Source organism: Leuciscus leuciscus (genome assembly GCF_965113295.1).
Source record: "Leuciscus leuciscus genome assembly, chromosome: 1".
NCBI lineage: Eukaryota > Metazoa > Chordata > Actinopteri > Cypriniformes > Leuciscidae > Leuciscus > Leuciscus leuciscus.
Window position 1 is genome coordinate 61,193,661 of NC_138725.1, and position 27,366 is coordinate 61,221,026.

The following is a 27,366-nucleotide window of genomic DNA, read 5'->3' on the forward strand; positions in this document are numbered from 1 at the left end:
ATGTAAAACCATGTGGCACAACGGTTTATGTATTTTTAATTTACAAGATATTTTCCCACGTCATGGTAAGTGTAATACAAGAACGTAGGCTACTGTAAGTAATAAGAATTATTGTGTTACTAATTTAACATTTGTTAAGATATCTGCATGATCTGATTAGAGTATATAAAAGTCAGCATAAAATCAAAATGTACAATTCTTGTTTTTTTTCTTTCATTATTATTATTATTATTTTAAATCCATGTGCCCTCATAAGCTTTAATCAAAATATCTTCCCCTCCCTCATGCAGCATCTTCATTTCTCTGATGATGTATTCATTGACGCGAGGGCGGGTCAACCTGTCACTCACATGACATCACTGCAATAGCAAACCACAACCACCCAATCAATTCCTTATGGACAAAATCAAGTCCCGCCTACATTTTTTCTTGTTCGAGAAGTCGTTTCACTCACATTTATGAAACAATAAATCGTAGTAGATCGTGTCCATCAACACCCCCGAAGCTTCATAGTCCTACCTCGTCCTGGGCCGACATTTCATCCGGTATAACGTCAGCCATTTTTAATTTATGTCTGCTGTTTAATGACTGATGATCGCGTTAGATAGGCCTACATGCATGTAAGGAATGGTTGTTTCTGCTTCTTCGTCTGGTGTGTTCTACTACCGGAGATTCAGTACTCTTCCAGAAGATGTGTAATAGCTTACAAGTTTATAAGACAGTTTGTAAAACTATTTTAAAAAAGTATTTATAGGCTACTCATACAGACAGAAAAGTATATTGGGCCTATATATCTGTCCTCAATCTTTTGTATTGGCTTTTTGTTCTGTTTACTCTTTTGATTAAGTCAAGTATACTTAAGTGTATTTTTAAGTATATTTCTGAGAAGAACATAAAAAGTAGACTGACAGTATACTTTCTTATTTTTAGTTTAAAAGAAGTATACTAATAGAAAACGGGAATAAACTTATTTTATGTTAGGGTAAGACCATTTTTAAGACAGTTCAATTAGTCTTTGTCATTAATGTTCACATGGATGACTTTATTAATATTTAAAACTATGAATTTGGTTGTGGCTATGTCCAAAATTGTAATCGTTCTGTTTGGGTTTTTTCTTATTTTACATTAAATATTCTCTTGGTAGGCCTGAAACTTAATGTTTTGTTCTTCAGCTAGATATTATAGACCGGAAAAGGTATTTTCAATTGTGAAATTGCATTATTGCTACTCATATGGAGACCCTGTGATTGCATAATGGTCTCATATCGCCATAGATTCCAAATGCCTTGAAGGCTTTCCTGTTTATTTACAACAAAGCAAAGGGGACATGTTGTCTAGCAAGAACATTTCACCTCTCCCTCTTGGTTTTGCTCTCTCTCTCTCATTCATTCTTGAACAATGGATCTTAAAGTCTTTGTGTGGAATGTATCTGCTTTCAGGAGCAAGATCAGAATTTAACTGGAATGTCTGTGGAAAAAACAATGTGCGTGTACATGTGTGAAACTCTTTTTGACTTATGGTGGCATAATTAAAACATTGTCACACACACACACTCTCACACACATACAAGGCTAATATGAGGTGCAGAGTGGAGTAGATTAGTCTGCGATAAATCACATCTGCTCTGTGTGAAATCGATGATACAGACATATTCCATAAACTCCAGTCTGCCAAAAAACACACATGTGAAACACTGAGAGAGACGGAGATAAACACACATAAACAGACACTAAAATTAAGTATGTGTGGAAGAAGAGGCACTCTTGAGCTTTAGCAAAATCTTTAATACATTGTGCTTGAGTACAGATAGGTTGCGATCACACCAGCTTAAGAAAATAAGCACTTTGAATACATTCTCCTTAACCAGAGACATTTATATGTAAGCCATTCACAGCCTTGATTGTCTCTGGTGCTCTATCAAAACATTAGTGTTTTATTGGAGCATCTTGACCAATCTGAAACTGTCACTGTGTCCGAAATCAAATACTTCCCTACTATATAGTATACGAAAAACAGTACGCCAGCAGAGTAGTATGTCCGAATAGTATTCGAAAATGAGTGGGCGAAAAGTGCTCGGATGACCTTCTTCTTCCGGCGAGATTTTGAAGTGGACACTTCCTATGAGGCCTCGGTAGAGGATTTGTGAATGGCAGTGAAGCTGACGCTGGTAGGTCACGTGACAGTAACAACATGGCAGATGTAGTACTGTATGTCTGGATTACATTCATATCTATATTCATTTAGAACATTCTTTTTAAATGCAGTTCAAATGCAGTATCTACTCAGACGGTATGCAATTTCCGACACACCGTAAGCCTTTGGATCAGTGATGTGAGTTTGGCGCAGGCATGTCTATTTTGGACGACTAATGGAAGACAATAGGAATAACACTTAAGCTGTAAGAAAAACAACACCGTTTTTTATCATTAAGTTATATAGTTATATTATGTTATGTCATTTGGTGAAAACAGCCAAAACTACTAAAAGCACTACTACAAAGAAAGAGTCTCATTCACAAATAATTCCGTACACTTTGCTTTCTGTGCAACCTGTTCACTCTTGTTGAGAATAAACAGTAACATTCTCAAAACCAGTAAAAATACACTGTAAAAAACATAAAACACAGTTTTATATATGCCAACAGTAGCCTACACGCAAACTCGCAGAAATGTCATTTTTGTAATTTATTTTTACCCAAAATTAAATTTAGTTCAAAGTTTTGTTGACTCACTTAGCCTAGGTTTTCCATTTCTAATAAAAGCCTATGTTTATGACTGGTTTCTTAGGCCCCGATAGTATAAGTGATTTATTTACTCGCTTGTTTTGCGTGTGTGTGGTTTCAGTTGGGTATTGAAATACAATTATGATTTCTGCGTGAAAACATTTGGTGTTTGTGTGTCAAGCATTTCAAAATGAATTAACAACAAGCAGAATACATTCAATGCAGCGAATAGCCTGTGTGAGCTAGGCACAGACAAAAACATTCATTTTCGACTAATGCGTTGTTTGCTTTCCTTGCTTTCCACAGTGTGCACTGTGAAAAAGAGAAAACAAAATAAGACTTTTCTTACATTCATTTAAAGCATTACTGCCATCTGTTGGTGAGACTGTCATAGAACAGCAGCTTTAACAAGTCCTACTGAAGCTCCAACGAGTTTTTCACCAGCTTTCATTACGTACATGTGAAAGTTGTCCTAAACCTGTATGAGTTTCTTTCTTATGTTGAACACAAAGGAAGATATTTAAAATAAAATTGGTAACCAGACAGTTGGCACCCATTGACTTCCATAGTATTTATTTTCCTACTATGGAAGTCAATGGGTGCCGTCAACTGTCTGGGTACCAACTTTCTTCATAAAATCTTTTTTTTTTTTTTTTTTTTTTTGGGGAGTTCAACAGAAGAAAGAAACTCATACAGGTTTGGAATACGTAATGACAATTTTGGGTGAACTTTCCCTTTGAAGTGACATTTTAAATAAAGCAAAGATTTGACCTGCTTTTATTGTGCTCAATATCATGCACATTTTAGCCATGGCCCTCGCTTGCATCTCTGGGTCCATCTCTGAGGACTTCACATTTATTATTATTTTTTTAAATGCACCGAACTAACATGGAGTCCTTGATAATTACATTCCAGACGATCCACTCGGCTCTGACTGTTTCATGGCAACACATGGCATCGTGAAGTATCCGGATGGATGAGGGAGGACCGTACAACCCTGATCTGGGCTGGGGGTGTATGCTGGAGGTTCATCTGATAGGTAATTGTTCGGACTGTCAACGGGGGTGGTGGGGTTTTGAATGGCTGGCATGGCGGTGGGAGGAGTTACAACGTAGCCTCCATTTATTGGAGCAAAACTCTCTGACTTTCCTAACACAGATGTGTGATCTCTGTCTGTAGACCCGTCCGATACTTTGTCCTGAGTGAAGGAATCCTCACAGCACAGAATATAAGGCCCACTGAAGTTCATGCCTGATTTGTCTTTGCACATGCCTTCCCCCACGTAGGTGCACAAGTGGTTTGATCCACATGACTGTCCCATTTTAACTGCATTTAAACTCATATCTTCAGTGTGTAACAAAAGCGGCTCGCAGGTGACACTGTAACAAAATTATGGATACAATTAAAACAATGTCAGACATAGAGATTTAAGATGCACTTTAAAGTCGACATGAATTACAATACGCAATCCACACCATAATGCAACATATTTTTTAGGGTTTGCAAAGTAAAGTGGATCAGCATTAGCTGGATGCAAAGACATTTCAGAGCAGTGTTGCTGATATTGGTATTATTAACAATCTAAAACAAAATATAAAACTATAAAAAAAAAAATTCAAGTGTCCTTTATTTATATAGCGCTGATATAAAAATTAAAGCTAAATAAAAATATTTTAAAAACAAAAAGTAATAAAAATAGCAAAAGTACAACATTTACAAAAAATTGCACTAAAAATGAAAAGAAAAAAAACTGAAACCATGAAAATAAAAGCTAATTCAAAATGGGTATAAATATGATATTAGTATATCAATTATACTGAAAAAGCACTGTTGCAGAGACCATACTGTAATTCCTACACAAAAGACCATGATCATGCAAATATACGTAGATATACTGTACATGACAAGTGCACAACACATTCATTTTGTGCCAAATTTAGAACTGTTTTATTGTGAAATGTCTTCATTTGAGTGAGAGCTTGCCTGCTTTTGCAGATACTGAGATTGTCTGTAGCCAGCAGAACACAAATAGAGGTCGCCTCTTTCTCAGTGATATTCGGCCATCCGGTGGGAGACTTCTGAAAGAGAGAGAGATAGAAAAATTAAATATGTAATTTACTGATTTACTAGTTATAAAACGTAGGCTATAAAGACAAAACTGAAAAGACAAAAAGCTGGAAGAAGAAGGTCATCTGGGTAGTTTTTGCCTACTCTTTTATGAGTACTGTGAATTCGGACATACTTCTTTTGTCACATATGTTTTTCAGCTACTGTATAGTAGGGAAGTATGTGATTTTGGATGCAGCCAGAGAGATGGCTGAGAGACATTACAAAAGAGAAACGGTCAGAGGAATATCACTGGGGTTTAGTTCAGGCAAGAAAAAAAAAAAAAAAGTTGAAATAATCAGTCAGTAAAGACACACCTTGATCATCCCCTCCAACACTTTGCTCTTTATGGGCGATGGAAGCGAACCGTGCCATAACTTGATCCTTCTGTTAATGGAATTACACGCATGAATAAATAAACACACAAACAAAAAAATCTACATATAATGAATGTTCCTGCAAGCTCAAACACCATGGGCTAGCAATACCAGTGTAATGAGTTTGATTTCCAGGTAATGCGTGAATTCATCAAAATGTTGGATAGATGCATAAATGCATAAATGTGTGGTGTGTTTTACCTGTGACAGGCAGGAAGGGCATTGTACAAGATGACGAAAAGCACCACCACAAACACAGGAATCAAAATGTAGATGACAGAGCTGGTGGGTAATAAAACTACACACAAAAAACATCATGTATTGAGTTATGTCCTCTGGGTATCAATTAATGTTGTCCTATAAGCTTAAATAATTTTACAAAGATGTTCCCAGAACGTCTTACATCTTTGTTATTTTAAAAGAATCTCTCTATGAATTAAGTACACATGTATAAAGTTGATTTTTTTAATGCAAAGCACATATGCACACAAAGGACAGAGTATACAAGAGTACAGAGTACACAACACACTCAGTAAGTATATCTGAATGAATAAATGAACAAAAAAATAAACGCATAAATGCATACCAGAGGTGTAAAAGTACTCAAAAATGTTACTCGAGTGAAAGTACAAGTAGCCTACTGAGGGAAAATTTGACTCAATTAAAAGTAAAAGTATCTGGCCAGAATCGTACTTGAGTAAAAGTAAAAAAAGTACCACATTAAAATTGTACTTGAGTATTAAAGAAGTAAAAGTAAAAGCAAAAATGAAAACTAAAGATTCTTGTTTAAGCTTTTAATCTCTAAAAACATGAAGTGAATGAACCACATACAAGGTTTCATCCTGCTTTAGAACTGTTTGTATTTAATTGTATTTAATTATCAAACTATAAGACTACTATCTAATGCCAGTATGCAACATGCTTTAAACAATCCACTAAACATACGTTTACCACTAAAATAAAAGAATTCGCTACGGTACGGCCACGGGGTCGCAGCTGAATCACGTTCTTCCTCCATTTTCTTCCACTGATTGACTGTTATAATTTCTCTAATTTCCAGGTCAAGGTGCTGTGCATTGAGAGCCTAAGTCCCTCCCCTCCGCTTCCGGCTCATGGGACCTTATTTCGGAAAAAAATATGTATGGTAGTCAATGGCGAGAGACAACTTATCTTTTTATTCCGTCTGAACTGTGCCCTGAATTACACATATGATGTTTGTCAATTTAAAAGATAATTATGAAAGTCAAGAAAGTCGCAGTTTGTCATAAAACCGAACAGTAACATTTCTAGTTCATAGTTTTATGTGAAAATCGCTCAATGAACTACATCTGTACGTATGTGTGCAGTCTGGTACAAAACACTCAGGCATGACGGCGTAACGTTACGATTATAACTTAAGACTATAGAAAAACTGACAGCTGTTAGCTTCAGTAAAGTTAGCTTCAGTAAAGTTAGCTTCATTCATTGAGAGAAAAGGTATGACGTCACATGTGCGCCTTTTGGGTTTGTAGTCTTTGTAATTATTTTCACAGTCTTATACCTCAACAGTTTTACATCAAATTGCGACTTTCTTGACTTTAAAATGTATCTTTTAAATTGACTAACATCATATGTGTAATTCAGAGCACAATTCAAAGGAGATCAAAATATTTGTTGTCTCTCGCCATTGACTACCATACAATATTTTTCCGAAATAAGGTCCCATGGTGTTCCACCGGAAGGGGAGGGACTTAAGGGGGTCGCACACCGGACGCACAGATCAGCGCCGCGCCGCGCAGCACCATGTCTTTTAAATTCGAACACATTATTCTCTATGAGAGTACACACACCGGCGGCGCCTTTCGGCGTCTGTCCGCGGCGGCTCAGGACCGTGTTCAAAATCCTGCCGCGCCACAGAGCGCCATTTACATAGTTTTATATTAAATTTACATTTATGTGTCTCAAATCGTAGTTAATGTATATACGGACTTCACCATGTGCTGCAATATACATTTAGTTTTATATTTATTTACAGAAATCAGAAAATTGCTGATGTTATCGGATTTTCAGGTGAGAGTTGTCCTAGACGTGGCGCGGCGCGGTGTGCGGCCGCCTTTAGGCTCTCTATAGATGCGACATGAAGTCACTTCCAAAGGACTAATGAACATGTCTGACCAATTTCATGGAATGTGAAAACGAATCTCATTGGCAGAATAAATGACATTTAAATTAAACTGGGCATGAGCGCAATTCAATTGGTTTGGTAATAGCAAGGGAAAATAGAATTAAGTAATCTCCAAAAAAGAAGTACTTTTTGACTACAAATAAAATTGTAAGGAGTAAAAAGTACTTTTTTTTCCTTAAAAAATGTAATTAAGTAAAAGTAAAAGTATTGATTTTTAATTGTACTCAAGTAAAGTAAAAATCCCCCAAAATAATACTTAAGTACATTAATCAAGTAAAATTACTCAAGTATTTTACACCTCTGATGCATACATACACAAACACACATGCAGCAGGGTGATTTCAAATGCTCTGTGCCACTTTTTTTAATAGTAATTTCAAAATTCACCCACTCTACCCAAATTCAATGCATATGTCAATTTTAATCATTTACTCTTTTCAAACCTTATTTAATAAATGATTTAGTGTGTAATTTCTGCTTTGCGTTTAATTTAATTTACAAGGAAGAAATCAGTAATTCATTATTTAAACCATTTTAAAAATGAGCTGTGAACTGGGCACTGACACATTATTCAAATTTGTCTAAAATTAAATTAGGAAAGAAATATATCAACATTATAAAATAGGGTTGTATGATCAGAAGTGCAGAGTGTTACCTGGCTTAGTGGTGAACACTGCTGGCTGCGACCAATCTGATGGCTGAACTATATACACGTCGTCGTCTTCTACACTTTCAGGCAGTAATCTGATCTGGGCCTGGAAATCAGTTGAATGACTTAGATTCCCAGAAGGAATCTCAAAATAGTTGACCCCCTCTTGAAGGGTAATGATCTTTGAGTCCTACAAAAAAAGAAAGTAAAACCAGGCATGTGATCAGTCACAGCTACAATGAATCATTTAGTCAATGCAACGGTTACCGAAAGTAGCAAACACACCTTGTTGGTCGAGATGTTTAGCTCGGTGGAGTACTGCATCTCCACCTTTGATGGAATAACTGGTACAGACCAGTTAAATTTGTAGGTGCCATCTTCTTCCATCACCTCAATCTTGCCAGGTTGTGAAAGTTTAACTTGAAGAAAAGAAGAACAAACATGAATGTTCTTCCTAAACTCCAGAGGGCAGCACTGGCACTCAAGACTCCACTAAACAACAGAGACTTACTGTGTTCTGCAGTTCTGAACGTCCTACTGTATAGCACTGGTTTCAGCTCCACTGTTAACAGGTAAGGGTCAGAGACATTCACAGAACACATAAACTCGGATAGCTCAACGTCCTGGGACTGCATCTGAGGATATTTACAACAAGCAGAGGATCTGAGGGACAGAGAAAGGGTTGTCAATGTATAGGATGTGACATCACACTGTAGATCAATTATTAGGGACATCATATGAGTTTGGGATGGATGGAGAACTCACTCAGTGTTATCACTGTCACTGCACCAGAGATGATAAGACATAAACTGAACATGGTCTGTCTTCATTTGCCAGGAACACGTCACGGTTTTTTCTCCCACAATCACACACTGCAGGTTAAAGGCTCCATCTGCAAGAGGCCATGAACTTCATTAAAACAGGTATTTGCAGTATAATAAGGAAAATAATGTATAGATTGTGAGCAAACATAAATAAATAAATAAACAAAAATAACACCATTGTGAGTCTTCCAGGACACTAGGGGGCTCCAGTCACTCCAGAGTCCTACAGGACCCCGCGCCCTCACTCTGGCTTCATAATGGTTGCCGGGCAAAAGTGACTCCTTGTCAATTATATACTCGGACGCATTAATGTTATCCACAATCTGTTCCAGTAAAACAGAATGAGAACTTAGCAAAGGTAACATTTTCAATAATATGCAACCAATAAAATCTGACAACATAAATAACTTTAAAGACAGACCTACTGAGAGTTCTGAGACTGTTAATTGATTGTATTATGCTTGTTGAAGCCATCTGCTTTATTTTTTTTAAACTTATTTTTAAATTCAAAAGTAAAGCATTTATCAGTTAAATTCATGATGAAAAGCTACATTACCCATAATGCTGTACAAAAATTTCACCAAAAGGGTGGTGGGCTATATATATATATATATGAAAACAGATATTTTTGAGTTTTTTTTTTTTATTCGATTATGCCGTTTGCAATTTAGTTCTTTCCCTCACTAAAAACGTAAAGAAAATCTTTGTTAGTGTGTCACTGAATCATTCACTGAACCGATTTGCCTAAAAAATCCCTGATTCATACATGAATGAAACAACTGCGTTTATGAGTGTGTTCGACCTGAAGCGCTGTATGACATCAAAGTACCGCAAGAGCGATTAGAGAGCAGACGGCTCCGTATGTTATAATATAAAACATATTCACACTTGCAATCATGCTGTAGCCTATGTTATATATAATTATTACACGGCTCTGTGGAATACTTTCTATTGCACAATCCAGCGGTAGGCTATGTTATTTCCTGATAACGACTGGTAAAAACTGATAACACATGCACAGTCCTGATCCCCCAACGCAAAGCAGATAGCAACCGGCTGGATGTGCATAATCCCTTACTTAAAGGGATACTTCACCTCTGGAAAGATGAGTGTGTATTTAAAATGGGTCATTTATGTAGTAGAAATGTGAAATTATTTTTGAATTTGGAGCTTTCTAGACTGAGAAAAGCCAGAAAAACTATTTTTGGCTTATGTGGATGAAAGACAACAACTCCCAGAATGCACTTGCTTCGCTGCTCTACGAGGCCACTCCCAAGCCACGCCTACCGGTAAGAGCGCGCAGTTAAACAACAAGACTAGGCTACTAGTGAGTCTCCGTGACAAGTCTGCCCGGGATTTTGAGATCACCCGAAATGGCCAAAAAATCCTCCGATGGCGCAAAAATCGTCATTTTGCGTCATCGGAGGATTTTTTCCAGACAAAAAATACATAAATCTCTCGTCTCAGGGGGACATGAGGGAGGAAAGCACGATAATTCGAAAACACTACGGGTTTCTACTGATACAAAGCTTAATGCTAAATCCTGAAGTATCCCTTTAATTCATCACACTGGAAATATGAGTTGCAATATTTCTGCAGTATACAGAACACAAGTATTTTGGCAGCATGTTAAACCACACAACCATTTATTTTTCCACAAGTGGCATATACTGATTACATAAGTAACACACTGATTGTGCATGTGCAAACACACATTAACGGGTAACCAAACATTGCGCAATACACAAATAAACGCACTCAGCATTCACCCATGTAAATATCCCAATCTTGACGGTGGATCTATCTCCAGTTTCAGACCGCTAGCATCACTCTTTCATGTGGAGGCTTTATCTTAGGTGGGAAAGTTTGAGGTTATTATGACATTTCCTTACAGTGTCAGATTGTGTTGTTTGATAGTACAGTGAAACAAAGCTGCTGCAGCACGTTGTAGACAGGATATCCACACAAGGTACAGAAAATGTTGCTATCAGGTTATATTTTGAGTATGTGAGCGATTTAATGCAATTTAGAGTTTGTTGTTTATACTTTGAAGCCTTTTCCTCATTTAAGACTATTTATTTCATTACATATAGGATACAGTATCTTACAGAAGTTTGGAGTCAGTAAGATTTTGAATGCTTTTTATAGAAGGGTCATCTAGTAGCATTTATTCGATCAAAAATTCAATAAAACAGTAATATTGTGAAATATTATTACTGTTTAAAATAACTGTTTTATAATATAATAATGTAATTTAGTTTATAATAATTTAATAATTGTAATGTAATTTAGTTTATAATAAAATAAATGTAATTATTAGTGTGATCAAAGCTGAATTTCAGCATCATTACTCCAGTCTTCAGTGTCACATGATCCATCAGAAATAATTCTAATATCATGATTTGCTGCTCATTATAATGATCAATGTTGAAACCAGTTGTGATGATAAATATTTTTTGTGGAAAACATAATACCTTTTTTTTTTGCATTCTTTGATTTATAGAATGTAAAAAAAATAATAAAAAAACAGCATTTATTTGAAATCAAAATCTTTTGTAACATTATAAATGTCTGTATTGTCATTTTTCATAAATTGAATGTGTTCTTACTGTAGAAAATATATATGTATTGAAGACAATTACAAACACACACATACACATGTGTGTGTGTGTGTGTGTGTGTGTGTGTGTGTGTGTGTGTGTTTGTAATATATTGTCTTCAAGACTTTGATTTTGATAAAGATTTTGATTTCAAATAAATGCTGTTTTTTTGTACTTTCTATAAATTCAATAAACATGAATAAAAAATTATATATATTATATAATTATATATATATATTTTCATGTTTATTGAATCTAACCCTATTATAAGTATATATAAGTATGTTAGTACCTTATCTTAAATTAACATCCCCTTAGGAGCACAGTATTTGCATATCTTTTTCTGACAATGTACTGTATGTGTGTGTACTCACAGTCCAATCTTGCATACTGTTATACTGAAGCTGGTATGTTAGAGTTCTTGTGATATCTGAGGATGCGGGATATGGGCTTTTCCAGGACAGCAGATGACCTCCGCCATCAGCCACCTTCTCCGTCAAGTCAATCGGGGCCTTAACTTTTCCTAAAATCACACACAGAACGGTGAAATGCCTTTCCACACCAGAGTTGCTTTAGAAGGTAAAATACATGTACAAAACACACACTCACCATGCTGAGCAACTTTGAAGGTTGTGGCTTTGGGGTACTTACAGGGTACATTGAAATACAGAGTGTGATATGTTCTAGTGGTAAACCTTTCAGTGTTAATGCGACACTTGTGAAAGGTCTTCCCATTGGATAAAACCACACTGAGCGGTTTGCAATGTGTTTCTTTTCTGAGAAGGAGAGAGAGAGTGTGAGAGAGAGAGAGAGAGAGAGTTAATTTTCCCCATTGTAGTCTTTCTTTCTTTCTTTCTTTCTTTCTTTCTTTCTTTCTTTCTTTCTTTCTTTCTTTCTTTCTTTCACCTACTCAGAAGTGCTGTCCCAGTAGTAAAGTTCAAAGACGGATTTGTTTGCTGTAGCCTGTGGAAGAACATGCGGATCGACCTCCCATCTGCATTGTACATGTGTCATGTAGTCATTGTAGCACTGCAAGGAATCCATCAATGGAGATTCTAAATCAAGAGATCAAAGGTCAATATTAAAGGTAAAGTCACCAAAGCATGCAGAGCATGCAGTCACCAGAACATTTTTGTAAGGGGATGAAAGATAAAAAAAAAACAATGACAGTCAATCAGAATCCGTACTACGCTGACCGGGAGGGGACATGTTCGGTTCACTTATTTTTGTCGTGGCCACAACATATAAACTCGTGGGAACGTGATATTAAGTCGTGGGAACGAGATCATTTTGTTGAGGTAACGACATCATTATGTCGTGGCCACGCGATGCAAAGTCGTAGCCTCGAGATCATATGTTGAGGGAACGATATATTTTTCTCGTGGCCACGAGTTATGTTGAGGGAGCCACAGCGACCAATACTGTAACCGTACCATAGCAGAGACTGGGCAACAGCAGAGATGGAGATGACAGAAGAAATAACATTAATGTCACATAAAGATATAGTGCGGTCTTTGGCATTAAGACATGGGTACGTTATAAGTGAAAGACACCTGAAGCGCATTCTTAAATTGAATGGGCTTTTTTGTCGCACGTTTTGCACTGGCATGAAGTTGGTTTGACGTTGGATGTTCGATATTCGGATATTTAGGGACCATCTCAAAATTACATAAAGTGCTAAAGCTAAAGTGCGACAAAAAAGCCCATTCAATTTAAGAATGCGCTTCAGGTGTCTTTCACTTATAACGTACCCATGTCTTAATGCCAAAGACCGCACTATATCTTTATGTGACATTCCTAAAATGTTATTTCTTCTGTCATCTCCATCTCTGCTGTTGCCCAGTCTCTGCTATGGTAAGGTTACAGTATTGGTCGCTGTGGCTCCCTCAACATAACTCGTGGCCACGACAAATAGATGTCGTTCTCTCAAAATATGATCTCGAGGCTACGACTTTGCATCGCGTGGCCACGACATAATGATGTCGTTACCTCAACAAAATGATCTTGTGGCCACGACTTATAATCACGTTCCCACGACTTAATATGACGTTCCCACGAGATATTATAATGTTCCCACGACTTAATATCACGTTCGCACGAGTTTATATGTTGTGGCCACAACAAAAATAAGTGAACCGAACATGTCCCCTCCCGGTCACCGTACCATCCTGCTAATATAGATATTGTTATAGTTATCTTTATATTTACTGTTCTTGGTGCTTTTAGGATGTCACATTACAGGACATTCTTCCCAAAAGTATTTCATGGGAACCATTGGACATTAAAATTGCAATGCATGAACACTAAAAACTTTGTTTCCAAGAGCATCGCTGTCTCACAGACGTGTGACCACAGACAGGAACTTTTAGAGGCTTAGATTGACAAAGTTCTGGATGATGTAATTTTTGGATTGCTAAACTTAAAGGGATTTTTATATACTATTTTTAGATTCAGCAAGGCTCTCAAGATTACTTAGAAGTGAATTTCTAAAATTCTTTGAAACTGCAAATCTAACTGACCACGTCCTCAATTACAAGTGTCTGCAAAGGAAAATCTCTATTGACTGTCTAGCTAGGTCCAAGATAAGAGTTTATTTTTGCTGGGATAATAACATTTATATGTATGAGTCCAGGACGGAGGCCATAAGATTAGAGAGACCACCGATAAGGTCTATCTGATGGACACAGGCCTGAACTACACAGGTTTCATAAAAGAGAATTGAATGCAATAATGAAGGTGTTATCTTTCTCTCTCACCTTTCCCAGTCTTGACTTCATAATAAGGACACTGGTTGTTACCAATGCCCCGTCTGACCAGCAGAATGAATGAAACCATATGCAGAATCCATTTGGAGAACATTGTAGCCGAGATGCACTTTTACAGCAGGCAATTCTTCTGTTTACTTCCAAGATATCTGAATATTTACAAACCAGTGTTGATGGTTAGAACCATTCAATTTAAAGGGACAGTTCACCCAAAAAAATAAGAAAATTCTGTCATTGTTTATTCACCCTGCAGTCGTTTGTTTTGAAGAACTTTGGGGTACAAACAACATTGAACCTCACCGTCTTTCAAAAAATCAAGGCAATCAATCAACAAGGAAAAAAAAGTCATACAGTTTGGAACAAAACATGAGGGTGAGGTAATTTCAGAATTTTCTTTTTAGGGGAATGACATTACGCTGTTATAAAAGCAAACACAAAAACACACCACAGACATGCTTCTGGGAAATACTTATTGCTTTGACGTACATAATTTCATTTTTCTTACATTAAATTTTTCCTGTCATTAAAAAATGCTTCATCCACACAGCAAACTTTAAAGCTGAAGTGTTTTTGAAGTCATTTCTGCGCCACCAAATGAAACCAAATTGTAAAAATAAAGTTGGTTTTCCTGAACACTAGCCCTACTCCCGTCTGCCATTGGTCCGGCAAACAGATTGTCCAGCGTAAAACTCATAACCATTGGTTGTGTCTTCAGTTAGAAGTGTTTTAACATAGAAACTGACAAACCTAACTTTAAAAGTTATTTTGAAAACATAACAAAGCACCTAAAAATGAAGGATGCACAAAATTATTATTTTTTAAAAGCACAAAGTTGGATATATAAAATAGCTTACTGTTTGAGACAAAAGTATGGTGACCTCCAAATCCATCTTTAAATTGAGAATTCAAAATCCATATTTTAATTAACGGAGCACCTCAAGGAACAGATGTAAATCTTGATAATCGCTCTAGATCTTCATGGCACACGTTTTGTACAATAACTGTACATAAAACTACGCTTCTGCGGTGAACCTGACCCAACCCTTCTACCCTTAACCCACTAATGGAGCGACACAGCGTAAAACACAGACGTGGGTTCTCTGTCACTGATCTCGCAACTGCCAGGAAACTGTGAAGAAAGGGATTTCCCTGAGCTTAAAAGACTGTGAGGGGCGCTGGGGGAAAGAGATGTGGTCAAACTTCAACACGTTCTGTCGGAAATTTACTTTCAAATATGTGTAGTTTGTAAAAGTTAGTTTAGTTTCTTATGTTTGTCTGCCAATTTTTAAGTTTACGCTTTCATTTAGAGGTTGTTTGCCATACTGCTGCTATCTTTAGCTTCGGTGAATAACAGGAGCGAACGTAGGTGAGAGCTGAAAGGGCAAAAGAAACAAAAACATGTTTTACCTCACTCCTTGATCCTACACTGACTTACAATGTGCTTTCACCGCAACAACTCTTGGTGGCCTTCATGTGTTTGCTTTGCAATAAACAGAAAAAAAACAAACAAACAAAAAAAACGGTTTAACAGTGTAAAACACTGCAACAAGACAGATTTCCTTGAGAAGGTAACTTGTTTTCAGAAATCTAATATTTTTTTGCTATTTTTGTTTGTTTATTTGTTTTAAGCATAAAACGTACTAAATTTAGCTATACTTTTTTTGTTCCGATTTTCTTCTTGAAACATCTTCCGAATATATCTTCATGTTTATTTTTTAGGTTAAATGTTGTTATTTCTCAGAGAATCTTAGGGATAAGAACGTGTTGAGAATATAATTATCTCTAGTCTTTTTGGTTTCTGATTATCTGTCTATTCTATAATTGAGATGATCTTTAATCCATATAAAAATCAGGATAAAGGTCATTTTTGATTCGGAAGTTTTTGATTATAACAAAGTTGTTTTTTGAAAATTGTTAAATTACCACTTCATGATAACTTATCAATGATCTTTTTTCCCTATATCCCATTGTATTATCAATGTTGTTTCCGTCTTTGCGAGTTCAATATAATGGATTTTTTTTTTTACATTTTCAAACATTAGTGCTCTATTTCATGAATTCACCCAAATTATCTTAAATAAATATATTTTCCACTTCTGTCACTGGTGATTTTTGAATTTGGCTAAATCTAATACTATATAAAACATATATGTCTGCGAATTGCAATAGCTGAAAGCTTATTACACAATTTCATACTCATCTAAAAGTATATTCTTGGTTTAAAGAATCCTTACCTGTATTTCTGTCATCAATGCATCAGTGCTTGGATTAAAGAGTGCTCATCTTGGTCTGTTGCAAACGACTTCAAATCAACATGCTTTACTAGTGAGTGTGTTTGAGGCGTTGTTCTCATAACTGAAGTGCATATGCACACATGAGATCATTTACTTGAACTATAGCTCAAAACCAAAAGTTCCTTTTTTTTTCTCAGTTGGGTAAAAACAATAGTTGATTGGTCATCAAAACAGTCTTTCCACAGGAAATGTACATGGTGCCGCTGAATATGAACCAAGAACTAAATAATATCTTAATCAATATATTGACTGTATTCACCTTTACAGCATGAACGCCACCTTCTTTATGGAGAATGAATGTCACAGCTTTCGTACAGAACCTCTACATTTTTACATGCAAAAAAACACATTCACACACTCATACTTCCACATTCAATTGCTAACATGTTGAGGTATACCCATGAACTCACATTTGCAGACTCAAACAGCAGTGAGAGCTTTCCAGTAACAGGAGATCCTGAAAGTGTCAGAACTCTTTCTCTTCCTCTTTTTCTCTGTGAATAGTGTGCGTGTGCACGCATGAGTTATACTCGGCTCTTCTATTTGAAGTCATAGTGATCATAGGTGTTCAAGTATATAATGTATAAGCCATTTGACTTTTTGATTGGTTGCTGATGGAAACATGTTTAAACACCCAGTTTGTTTCTCTTATATTTCCAGTAACCACAAGCAATCCCTTGGTATGTGTCTCTGAATTACGAACACAAGTGTTTCTAAACAGACAGGATGACTAAACATACTCTTTTTGTCACTGGATGGTGCTTGTCCCCGCAAAAGTTGCCGCACAAGGGTTGTTCAAATCTGTAATGCTAAATATGTGCCATACTAGTAATTCTGTTCAATTAGAAGGTGACACTGATTGTATTTTCAGTCATAACATAGTATATAGAGGGGAGAAGTAAGAGTGAGAAGAAAAGTATTGAGAAATGTTGCGTGCCAGCTTTGAACTACAATACCCAATACCAACAGTAGCACCAAAACTCAGTCGCTGAGTCCGAATATACATATTTCTACCAGAAAGACTCGGGAGAATAAATACTGTAACAATTAAACATTTATTAACAGCCCAACTAGCAATCAAGTTCTTTGGCGTAGGCCCCGTCCGTAGCTTGCAATCCGAGGGTCCGGATCTGCATATCCTGCCTGAAGACGAAGGCAGGGGCGCAGCCGACCCCCTGCGAGGTATAGGAAGGGACCATCCTGGTGGTGTTGGGGAGGATGGAGGGAAAGACCCATCTTGGTGGGGAGGATGGAGGTGAATTGAAGCGTCAGCATCTGCGAACTCAGACGTGTGTAAGTACCAATCTTTTATACCACAAGTATAGGAATATGATTGGATATGAGAAGGTAATAAGTGACTTAACAATTGAGTCTTCCCGTCAGAACTTATGCTAGAGTATAATTTTCATACAATAGTTGGCGAAAAACAGTATGTGAGCAAGTTGTATGTCCGAATTCATAGTGTTCATGAACCAATAGGCGAAAAGTACCCAGATGACTACTATTTCCGGCGAGATTCTGAAATGCGCATCTAATGGACACTTTACTTTCCCATGAGGCCACGGGAGAGAATATGTGAATGGCAGTGAAGCAACGTAATTGATGCCATAGGTTACGGCGGATGTAGTACATCCCAATTGAATTAATACTACACACATTCATACTATATAGAACATTGTTTTTTTAACAGTCGCAAAGGAAGCTTCAAACCAAACGTAGTACCTACTATACAGTATTCGATTATGGACAGTGAATACATTACTAACCACCAGTAACCAATATCAATGAATGTACTAACCACCAGGCCACGACCACAGATAATGTCATTTTAATTTCAAAACTGTTTAAGAATACTTCACTGCATAACATGGCTAAAACTTCAGTTCCATCATGGAAGTAGGAATGACATTTAAGCTATAAAGATTCACATAAAAAAGCTGATGGCTTTTTATTTCATGGCCTAATATGTTTTGGGTTTTATGCTGTCTTCATTTTTGATGTCTGAATGTGTGCTGTTGGCCATGATCTATGAATTATCAGTTCACATTAAAGTGATGTGAAACTGCGATATTTCCTGACCACAGTGGATAGGACGTAAATAAGATACTGATCTCTCTGCCACAAAAATAGTTTGTGTGTGAACGCTTGAGCTCAGGTTGGATGACAACTGGCAGCCTTTGTGAAATTTGCATCTACATAAACGCCATACCGACATTTAATCAGCGCATTTCAACAGAGCCTTTTCAATGCCTTATTTTGAGAATTGTTGGGGAATTTTTTGGTTTATCAGTTATTATTTGGTTTATTGGTTCTTTGGTAAAGTACGTTGTCAGTCTCCAAGCCTTCTGTGGATATCGCAGAGTGGGTAGCATATATATATATAGATAGATTATAGTCTGTCTTTATTTGCAGCTTCTCAGGAGCGTGACTGTCAGTCAGACCACATGTTAAAAAGAAAAAACTGAAAGAAGAAAACAAAGAGAGATAGAGAGAGATCGTGTGAAGATATGACATGTTGTAGCGGAAAGGACAAACCTTTTTGGTTTTTTACAGATGAGCAAAACAAGCTTCTGTAGATCACAATGTTGTTATGAGAGAAACCGTCTAATGATATTTAAATAATATTAGAAAAATATGTGTTTCTGTTGTTGTCTTCCATTTTATGTGCAGAATAGACCTCTGGGTGGATCTCGATCTGCATATTTCTATGTATGAAGAGTATGTGCTGCACTGGTGATGAGGATGTAAGTACATTATGCACACAATTGTGCAGTAAAACAGTAGGCCAGGATATTCTGCACAACTACCTTCGTTTAGGGGTGGATTTATATGACGTTGAGGGCAAAAAACACACACAAAAAAAGCCCCACTGATGACACTATTGTCTGTCTTGGCTCTATGCAGAGCTCTTTTATCAATTGTACAGAAAATACAGGGGAAACTGTGGAAAACATGTGTAGACTTGATGTGTAGAATTTCTGTCTGTCCGGAAAATAATTTAAGTGCTGAATAGTTAACAGAAAGAAAACAGCAGAATATGCAGTTTTGCTCATGCACAATTAGTTAACTTGCTTTTAAGTGCACAAAAGCACTTATTTATATGAATTTGGTGGCTTTTAAACATCATTTTGTGTCCATCAGACTCAATAAAAAGCCCTGGCCACCATGAATTTATGGAAAATTACAACAGGCTAGATTGGCAACAACCCTTGATATTTTTTCCATGTAATTTCCATCACACGACCTGTGGCCATCATTTTATGCAAAAACTAGCACGCACTATAGCTAAATTCATCACTGAGCATTGCAAACTTTGTGACCAAAAAGGCAAGCAATATAAGTGTACAAAGATGCATGCTTCAAAAATCTATGAAAAATAGGATGCCATCTGGGCATCTGGTAAACTGTGCAGTATGAATAGTATTTTAATTGTGAATGTGCAGTATATCTGGTGGATAATGAAGGAATTGATCATTTATTTTATTTTTGTTTATGTTTAAGTTTATGTTTATGTTTCTCTTTTTTGTTTTGTGACTAATTGTAGTGTATGTGTCTTCTGAGCAAGATTGGGGTTTTTGGGTTTGGGTTATGTTTCCGTAAGATAAAGATTTGAGTGGTTAGCTGCAGTTTAGCTTAATGTTAGCATTAGCCACAGGAGGCTGGTCGTGTGCATCTATCTGGATTTTTTTATGTGTTTTGTGATGGACTGTATTCATTTACAGAGTAGTTTTATCTTCTCAGAATCGTGTATGTGAAAGTTTGCATATTCATGCTTGACTGATTTCTGGATTCCCCTATTTCTAATTTGATGTTAGTTCGACTCGGTTGAATTTCACACCTTTATGCTTTTGTTGCTTGTGTGTGTGTGTGTGTGTGTGTTTTAACAGAAAAAAATTATCTGTATACTTCTTGGAGCATGTGTAAGATGCAAACGTTTGAGTGCACTTTTTAGCAAGTTCAATAAGTCTTTCATTCACAAGGTCTTGCCATGTAGGTTTTTATAACACTTGTTAGTCATTTAGGTGCTGACACTAAATGACATTTAATGCTTTGACTCAGTCAAGAAGAAAATATTTAAAAGTCACATGCTCTTCTTGAGTATAAATGTCTCCTTTTAGCCTTTCATTCCCTTTTTTCCCAAGGTCACTCTGTAAAACTCTGTCCTGTGAGTAACTCTTTTCACCCATGCGCTTGATTCTCTCAAACAAGTCTCTAGAAGTTTTTGTGTTCTCAAGACTTCAAAACTTCCTGGTGACAAGTGTCAGTGTGAACTTTAAAAGCCACAATAAGGTTAGAACTTCCTTATTTTATTTTTTTCAGGACCTCTTTTTCCACTGTTAAACCTTTAGTTTGGTTTTCATATAGTTTATTTTGAGTTGTTCTAAAACCACTCTAAAACCAGACGGTGACTCATGAACAGGTAGGAAGGTTTTGTGGCCAAAAACTACTTTCACTTCAAGTTAGGTGTTTTACAGGAATTGCTTTTGGAGTGATTTTGTGTGTGTGTGTGTGTGTGTGTTTTCTGTAGACAACCCCCTTCTTGTGTGCACCTTAGTGATAATAAGTGACTTGAAGCTGATCAAATGCTGAATGAAAGTTTGCCCCCATAGTGCCACCTAGAGTTCTTTTCTTGACATATCCATTCATATTTTAGCAGCAGATTACACAATGAAGGTGTTTTGTGTGAAAGTGTGTGTTTCTTTCTCTTATTCTTTAAAATAACTCCTAAAAATGCAAGTGAATACGCGCACACGCACACACACGCAATCACACGCACACGCACACACACACACACACACACACACACACACACACACACACACACACACACACACACACACACACACACACACACACACACACACACACACACACACACACACACAGTTGTTTCCCAAAAGTTCCTTGGTTAAAATAAGTTCCTTAGAAGTTGCCGTTTCGATATGATGTAATACTGTTTTCTTCAGACATGAGTCTACTTCCTGTAAGCACAGATTTCCTTCTTTGTTTTTTAATTCAAGCCAAGCTGAGGCATAATACCAGGAAACTTCTTTATTACAGTATTAGCATATTTTCCTGATAAGGAGAGACGCTTTCTCATTTGGGATGGGAAAGCGTCTTTAATGGGACTTTTTTTTAATACTCGAAAAGTTGTGTATTTGTTTTGTGTAAAGTTTTGTGCCGTAAAACTTTTTTTGTAGTGATATGCAGCACTTACAGGAGGTTCCAGAGGCATTTTAGAGCGATTAATGCTGATAGAGGTCTAATGCGGTGCAATATTGTTTTGCAGTGTGTCCTTTACTGTTCTTCAGAAGTTTAAGCTATGGGCTGTGATGTTGCAGCGTTAGTGTGTGTGTGATCCAGAGGGAATTATGCATCCTTTGTCCTTCATGCTAGGGCTGCACAATTTACTCTTCAGCAGGCTTAAATGGACTACAATTCCCATGGGATGTCCACAGGACACTGCATCCTCTCTATACTTTAATATTCATCCCAATATTCAATTCAACCTTCAAATTCCAAGTGATTTTGTAATGTACAGAACATGATTGATAATCCTGAATCTCTATAACATTTGTGTGTTGTTGCAGGTGCAATACTCCCTGCCACAATTATGGTTTGTTGGGTTTTCACAAGTTCAGTTTGATGTCTTGTTTCTCTTCAGACCTCAACCTCCGGCTGATCCCAGGACTCCGGCTCACTCTACAGCATGTACAACTAAGCATGCTCTACCACCACCCAGGTAAAAGCTGTTGGATGGACTAGAGAAAAAAAAAAAAAAAAATTAAAGCAGCACTCAGTAGCTTCGGGACTTCTTCGCTGTATTCTCGCTTTTTGCTCGCAGGTTTCTCTCTAGAGCTCCCCCCACAGCTTCGGAATAGATATTTGACAACATTGTCGTAAAAACTCGTTGGTGATTCTCAGACACCAGAGGCTATAGATCAACGACATCAAAGCAGACGGGACATTCTTTAAAACGTCTTCTTCATTCGGGTTCGGACAGCGTGAGGGAGCGCAATAATGACAGCATTTTAGCAGATTTCTTTTGGCCGTAAAGCAATTGTTTACATCGCGAGACCTGATATCACGCGAGACTTCCTGACGCAGCGGCCGGCGGCCCGCCGGCTCAAAGTTGCAAGTGCGTATTTTCCGCTCACGGGCACCAGGGGGGTGCGAAACGACCACCATTCAACCCGAAATAAGTGATATAACCATTCCACTGACTCCAAAGCTGTTCAGTTAAGGTAAAAAAAGTTACTTAGTTCACCTTTAAGGAAATATAATGAAATGGAGAACAAGTTCCACAGACTTGCCAGGCAACCAGTCTTTGCTCACTGGTTGAAGTCAAAAGAGTTGACCACCGTTTAATACTTTAGGGGTTTGTTCATGAAATATTCACTTAACATTCTCGTAGATTAACAGAGCACTGCATTTGTCTCATGATTTGTAGGTGCAAGGTTTTCTCAGGACAGCTTTTTCCATTTAATTTTTAATCATGACATCACTGGGAAAATTTTAACTGTGCACTTACTGTGCTTAAAACTCAACTGAAATGAGTTGAGATTGTTGCAGAAATGATCTACATTGTGACCTTATAATCGTTCCCTGAAAGCCAGTTTCCCTGCAATTTCTCTCCGGGTGCAGTAAATGTGATCTTGTGTGTGTGTGTGTGTGTGTGTGTGTGTGTGTGTGTGTGTGTGTGTGTGTGTGTGTGTGTGTGTGTGTGTGTGTGTGTGTGTGTGTGTGTGTGTGTGTGTGTGTGTGTGTGTGTTGAAGGCTTTAAACTGCCCTATAGTAACGCTGGAGATGCTGATGAAGTCTTTTGTGAAGAACTGGATAAGAGATGAGCTCATTATAATTTGCTCTTTTATTCCATGTCTAAATGGATTTAAGGATCAGCTTACTGCACATTAAATGAACAAATTCCCTTTTGGATCCCAAAGCAAACTGAGGAAAGGAGAAAGCATGCTTTAGTATGTTATTCTGGTACATCTATCAACTCTCTCCCGTGTACACTGGATCATTCACATGGAGAAAAGTGGTGTACATGCATCCCTCACACAGAGTCTATACATACAGTATGAAACTCTTTACACCAGATTAAGTTTTCAGCTGAGTTTGTTTCCAGTCATTTTCAGCCAGCCGAGTAATACAGCGGGGGAAATAAGTATTGAACACGTCATCATTTTTCTCGGTAAATATATTTCTAAAGGTGCTATTGACATGAAATTTTCACCAGATGTTGGTAACAACCCAAGTAAGCCATACATACAAAGAAACAAACAAAAATAAGTTCAGAAATTAAGTTATGTGTAATAATGTGAAATGACACAGGGAACAAGTATTGAACACATGAAGAAAGGGAGGCGCAAAAAGGCATGGAAAGCCAAGACAACTGCTGAAAACTTACAGTAATTAAAAAGCAATCCAGCCCCCTGTCAGTGGAAATTAATAACAGCTGGTTCAGTCCCAAATGATGGCCTACAAAAAGGTCTCATTGCCAAGGTGTCACACAAGACACATCTCATGATGGGTAAAAGCAAAGAGCTGTCTCAAGACCTTCGCAACCTAATTGTTGCAAAACATAATGATGGCATTGGTTATAGGCGCCATTCTAAGCTTCTGAATGGTCCAGTGAGCACTTTTGGGGCCATAATACGGAAGTGGAAGGACAATAATTTCACCATAAATTTGCCTCGACCAGTGCTCCTCGCAAGATTTCTGATAGAGGAATGAAAAGAATAATCAGAAGAGTTGTCCAAGAGCCAAGGATCACTTGTGGAGAGCTTCAAAAAGACCTGCAGATAGCAGGTACTGTTGTCTCAAAGAAAACAGTAAGTAATGCACTCCACCGCCATGGCCTGTATGCACGCTCACCACGCAAGACTCCATTACTGGAAAAAAAGCATGTTGAAGCTCATTTAAAGTTTGCTGCACAACATTTGGAAAAGCCAGTGAAATACTGGGAGAATATAGTGTGGTCACATGAGAGCAAAATTGAACTGTTTGGATGCCATAATACACACCATATTTGGAGGAGAAATGGCAGTGCACATTACCCTAAAATCACCATACAACTTGGTGTTGGCTCTTGGACAACTCTTCTGATGATTCTTTTCATTCCTCTATCAGAAATCTTGCGAGGAGCACTGGTCGAGGCAAATTTATGGTGAAATTATTGTCCTTCCACTTCCGTATTATGGCCCCAAAAGTGCTCACTGGACCATTCAGGAGCTTAGAATGGCGCCTATAACCAATGCCATCATTATGTTTAGCAACAATTAGGTTGCGAAGGTCTTGAGACAGCTCTTTGCTTTTACCCATCATGAGATGTGTCTTGTGTGACACCTTGGCAATGAGACCTTTTTGTAGGCCATCATTTGGGACTGAACCAGCTGTTATTAATTTCCACTGACAGGGGGCTGGATTGCTTTTTAATTACTGTAAGTTTTCAGCAGTTGTCTTGGCTTTCCATGCCTTTTTGCGCCTCCCTTGCTTCATGTGTTCAATACTTTTTCCCTGTGTCATTTCACATTATTACACATAACTTAATTTCTGAACTTATTTTTGTTTGTTTCCAACATCTGGTGAAAATTTCATGTCAATAGCACCTTTGGAAATATATTTACTGAGAAAAATGATGACGTGTTCAATTATTTCCCCCGCTGTATATGCTTGCGTACTAATTGCCAAACCAGTTTGTGTAAACAGGGAATCAGTCTGTGAATTACCAAACAGCTGAGGTAAACTTTAACCCTGGTTTGAGTAATTCTGTTATGTGGCTTGTTTTAGTGCTTCCGTTGAAGGTTGATTACAGAGCAGCATGTTGCTTGATGTGATATTGAACGCCATTAGCGTTTAGCTGATCTGGGAGCTGTGTTGGCCGTCAGCCTAAAAGCGTTCTTTTTATATACACCAAAGAAACCCAGTAGCTCAGCTCAAATCTCTCAACTCAAGTATGCATGCCCTAAAACGCTGAAGAAAACAAGCAAACGTTGCCTGTGTTGAGGCACTTGACAATCAAAGTCACTGATTATGTCAAAGTATGTCGTTGCATTCCAAGTCTTCTGAAGTCATGTATACCAAGCCGAAATATCCCTATTTGCTGAAAGTTTTCCCTTTCACCATTCACACACATTCACACACATTCAAATTGCTTTGGATAAACGAATATGTTTTGGAAATGTTGCTTTTTTTAATTCAGGGAATAAATGTAAAATCATTGTAATGCATCATGCATTGTATCAGGATTGATGTCAGTGAAGCCAAACAGCATTGTTGTGTTTTCATAACCAACAGACTGAGTTAATGATACTGAAGTGCAAATGATATTAAAGTCGCCATAAAACGGAAATCCACCCTATCTATATTTTATAAATGCTTGTTATTGCATGTTATTAACATTTTCTATCCATGCATATCTTTAATTGTTTTGACCTCATAATTTGTAATCAAAATATCTTGACATGAGGTGATGTATGCCAGACTTCTCCAGTCATTTCATCTGCAATAACACACACCCATTTCTTAAAATCGACTGCATGCTCGCATTCGGATCTGCCTTTATCCAATTAACAACTAATGGACAGAACCAAGTTTCCAACCTATATATATACACACACACACACACACACACACACACACACACACACACACAAACACACACAAACACATATATATATATATATATAATTATTATTATATTTTTTTTTTTCAGAATTCGTTTCACTCGAATGTGCAAGACACAATCTGTCGCTACTTCTGTTTCATCGCAACTTTAAATTAAACAGAAAAAAATCCAGCCTGTTCCCCACACAAAGGTATCATATGGCTTCATTTTTGGGTTGCATTAGTTGCCACTCTGAGTGAGGAATGAGAGAAAAACCAGAGGTGCTGTGGCACACAGAGTGATACGACCAGATGGAGTGATATATGGCTCACTGGAGCATGTTTCCAGGACTGTGATTGGACAGCAACAGGCGGATGGGTTTCTGTGATGCTGAATATACATGCTTGAAGACAAAATATATTTATTTCTGTTGTGTCTGAAGCGCTGTACTGTATCTCACATTCCACCTCTTGTTCATGCTTTTTTTCCCGATAAAATAATTGTGTATGTGCCTTTAGGTCATTCTATTAATTTGGACTCATGGCACTCTCTGTACCCCTCCTGGGAATTCATCCCTCGTTTTTGCTAGTCATTCTTCCCCATTCAGCAGCTTTTGGTCTTTTTGTGCATGTTCCAGTTTATTAATCCTTGTGTTTCATCTTTACCTCAAAACATAATTTTCCTCAGGGTATGCTCAGAGGCTTCTGCATTGTTCTTTCATTTCTCAGAAGATTTAATTTTCAGTTGTTCCCATTTAAGTATCAACTTTTCCTCCTAAAATGACTTAGATTACACACAAAGAATGTAAAATGAATGTGGATAGCATATAGTTTAGAATAGATCATTTGGTCTTGAAAGAATTTGATGAGTTCATGTTGAAATCTTTGACTTTGGAACTTGAGACATTGTTGAGATCTCCTTTGAAACGCTGTAAGAGACACATTTAATGTTGTTAAATAACAAGTTTGTAGTTCTTCCAAAAATCATATTTGTTATAACCTTGGGGTCCAAACGACTTGGATCACATTAACTTTACATGTATGAAAAAAAAAAAAAAAAAAAGGTTAATTTTGAAATTTTTCAAAATGAAGTCAAACAAGTTGGGTGAGTATGACAGAATTTTCATTTTGGGGTCAACTGACTTTCCATAACTTCTTGTTTGTTTGTTTTTTAGACTAAGATAATCATATTTTGTGTTCATTTATTTGTTTGTTTGTTCAGTTTTCAGTCATTTTATTTGTTTGTTCATTGATGC

General features: G+C 37.2%; 2 protein-coding genes and 1 long non-coding RNA gene across 11 annotated transcripts in view; 2 read left to right on the forward strand and 1 right to left on the reverse strand.

The window, feature by feature from the left end:
* LOC309495868 overlaps positions 1–27,366 on the forward strand; it is a 107,815-nt gene that overhangs the window by 42,583 nt on the left and 37,866 nt on the right. The gene's annotated exons all lie outside the window — the stretch shown is intronic.
* On the reverse strand, positions 1,764–17,036 carry csf2rb (colony stimulating factor 2 receptor subunit beta). 9 transcript variants are annotated; one of them, XM_082165274.1, is made up of 14 exons: positions 16,912–17,036; positions 14,199–14,356; positions 12,353–12,497; positions 12,052–12,218; positions 11,817–11,965; positions 9,018–9,165; positions 8,784–8,910; positions 8,530–8,681; positions 8,304–8,437; positions 8,025–8,208; positions 5,407–5,503; positions 5,146–5,215; positions 4,706–4,800; positions 1,764–4,101 (listed from the first exon to the last, which is right to left on the reverse strand). In XM_082165274.1, the coding sequence occupies exons 2-14, from the start codon at positions 14,299–14,301 to the stop codon at positions 3,627–3,629; spliced, it is 2,046 nt and encodes a 681-aa protein (XP_082021400.1). In that variant the 5' UTR covers positions 14,302–14,356; positions 16,912–17,036; the 3' UTR covers positions 1,764–3,626. The 9 variants fall into 9 exon arrangements, with proteins under 9 accessions (XP_082021400.1, XP_082021401.1, XP_082021398.1 ...); XM_082165275.1 differs by lacking the exon at positions 16,912–17,036 and adding an exon at positions 16,442–16,862 and having other exon boundaries at positions 4,706–4,797; XM_082165272.1 differs by lacking the exon at positions 16,912–17,036 and adding an exon at positions 16,442–16,859.
* The window catches only part of pvalb6 (parvalbumin 6), a 42,529-nt gene continuing 37,354 nt past the window's right edge, over positions 22,192–27,366 (forward strand). The window contains exon 1 of the mRNA XM_082165714.1: positions 22,192–22,213. The gene's annotated coding sequence lies outside the window, so the exon portion shown is untranslated. The remainder of the gene's footprint in view (positions 22,214–27,366) is intronic.

What these genes read in the sequence shown, in the direction of transcription:
- csf2rb (XM_082165274.1), bottom strand. Translation starts at nt 14,301, where the DNA reads ATGTTCTCCAAATGGATTCTGCATATGGTTTCATTCATTCTGCTGGTC. An exon ending in TACTGGGACAGCACTTCTGA is followed by an intron (nt 12,219 to 12,352) that starts GTAGGTGAAAGA and finishes TCTCCTTCTCAG; the next exon opens with AAAAGAAACACATTGCAAAC. An exon ending in CTTCAAAGTTGCTCAGCATG is followed by an intron (nt 11,966 to 12,051) that starts GTGAGTGTGTGT and finishes GTGTGATTTTAG; the next exon opens with GAAAAGTTAAGGCCCCGATT.